The 2,232-nt window shown below is 38.1% G+C and overlaps 1 protein-coding gene across 1 annotated transcript in view; it reads left to right on the top strand.

Moving 5' to 3' along the window:
• The window catches only part of phc2b (polyhomeotic homolog 2b (Drosophila)), a gene marked incomplete in the record, with an annotated part of 33,154 nt that overhangs the window by 2,025 nt on the left and 28,897 nt on the right, over positions 1–2,232 (top strand). The window contains 1 exon segment of the mRNA XM_014009542.1: positions 1,006–1,357. Within this exon segment, the coding sequence (XP_013864996.1) occupies positions 1,006–1,357 (352 nt within the window).

The following is a 2,232-nucleotide window of genomic DNA, read 5'->3' as shown; positions in this document are numbered from 1 at the left end:
GGAGTCGTCTTACCGTGGTTGCCAGACCTGTTGCGGCTCAATATTGATCCATATATAAGGCGCACCGGATTATAAGGCGCATGATCAGCTTTTGAAAAAATTTAAGGCTTTTATGTGCGCCTTATAGTGCGGAAAATACGGTAGTTTCTCAAATTGAAAACAATGAGTGAAAGAAAATGGCTTCAGAGTTGCAGCATGGCATCAACATTGCTCCTTATTTAATTACTTCCATCACACCTTCCTTCCAGTCCAGCCCACAAACCTTCAGCTTGTGTTCTGAGCCTTTAATCCTCTCTGGATCTTTTTCTTTTGTAGGCAAAATAACTTAATGCGATAACCTTTGACCTCAATGTTAGYAATCCCATCACCTAAATAGAAGTCTTTTTATTCCAACCTTATTATACCAGTTGTCAAAAGAGATTGAGTAGATTTACCCTTACTGTCAAAACGATTGACAGGAAAAGAAGAAAAACCGTCAGGTTTTTTTGTGAGTTGTCATTTTTTTGGAAAAAATTGCCTGGCTTGTTTGGTGCTTTTAACGTTACAGTACAGACAGTTGCTATACATATAAATATGCATTCATAATGCAATAATAAAAGAAACAAGCACTGACTGTTCTTACTTTTTATATAAATTTTACATTTAATAAATTACTTTCTTTGTTACACACAGACACATAACTTGAAATGATCTTTGTTTTTTTTATAAAGGTTAAATAAAAACAATCTGGTAATTAAAAGTTGTCATTTTTGATATTTCACTTGTTTCTCATTGAACGTTTGAGGTGTTGTTTTCCTAAAAGAGAGTTGTCAATTACAATTACAGATGTTTAAAACACGTTTTTGCCATTAGCTAATTTTGCACAATGAAGTGACAAATTATGTTGCACTACTTTTACTTGCCAGAAACCCATTTCATGAGTTTGTGCTCAAAGAAACTATTGTATGTAGTGCTGCTTTTACTTTTTTTTTCATGCGTTCCCTTTTTCTCCTCCCTGTCTTCAAGGCACAGGAGAGCCATTCAGAAGAGCCGGGGGTCAAAGGTGAGAAGAGCAGAGGGCACCATGGAGAGTGAACCTGGGGCCCCTGCCTCTACTGCCGGCAGTGCTGGAACCACTTCCACCACCAGCAGCTCCTCTTCCTCCTCCACCACCTCTTCCACCACTACCAGCGCTTCCAGCTCCACAGCTGTTAGCAGCAGCAGTACCTCTAACACCACCACCGCTTCCTCTACCCCTTCCACCAGTAGCAGTAATAATGTTACCAGCAGTAATGCCAGTGGTAGCGCCACAACAGGAAGACAGGCAGTTCCTCAGATATCAGTTTACAGTGGACTATCTGACCGACAAACAGTCCAGGTGAGCATTTTAGTGGATTACCTTAAATCATAACACCTTCATATTTAACTGGAAATGCTGTGTCTGTACTTGCTATATTTTTTTCTCTGCTGCCATCTGTTGGGGTTTAAATATATAGACTCAGATACATTTGCTGGTATCCTAAAAATAACAGGAAAAAATTGATGTACTTGACAAAAAGCTGCAGTTTTGTCTCTTTCCCTCCCAGACACTTGTACCAAAAACTTTAGGGCTTTTCAACAAGTGTTTTGGGTGAATTCCAATCTGGCTTTCTGTGTTTTTCTGCCAATAGTGGATCCCTCCTGGCTCTTCTTCAATGAAGCACATTTATGAGCATTGGGCCTCATGCAAGAACATTTTCGTATTCTTATCCTAAATTTCTCTTACTTTTGTTCATGTCAGATTCAACAAACTCTTCTATTTTCAGGAAAAGTGTGTAAATGAGCAGCGTAAACTGATGAATGATTATCATAATAATGCATAATTACCACCCTAAAAATACCATATTAGGCTATGTTTCCTGCCCCACAAACTAGGAAGTGTCCATTAAATGATATCACAAAGTAAAAAGAAGAACTTTACGAGTTCAGAGATTTAAATTCTGCTCACAAAGATCCAGAAAATAAAATCTGTCATTTTTAGCAGCGTCAGCTGTGGAATTAAAGGAGCTGCTAAAGCAAAGGGATGAAATAATGACTGCTGTTAATGTTGTGTCTCCTGTGGGCAGTCACAGAAATAAAAATCTAAATCATATTCACATCTCTTTAGTCCTGCTCTGGTTTTCCTTTGGTCAAATTTTTTTTTAAATTAAGTATAAACAACTGTGTTACATAGTTTTCATTTATTCAGAAGAAAGTTGTCGGGCACCGCTGCTA

This window comes from Austrofundulus limnaeus, unplaced genomic scaffold (assembly GCF_001266775.1).
Source record: "Austrofundulus limnaeus strain Quisiro unplaced genomic scaffold, Austrofundulus_limnaeus-1.0 Scaffold59, whole genome shotgun sequence".
In the NCBI taxonomy this organism is placed as follows: Eukaryota; Metazoa; Chordata; class Actinopteri; order Cyprinodontiformes; family Rivulidae; genus Austrofundulus; species Austrofundulus limnaeus.
This window is presented reverse-complemented; position numbering and strand designations above follow the sequence as displayed.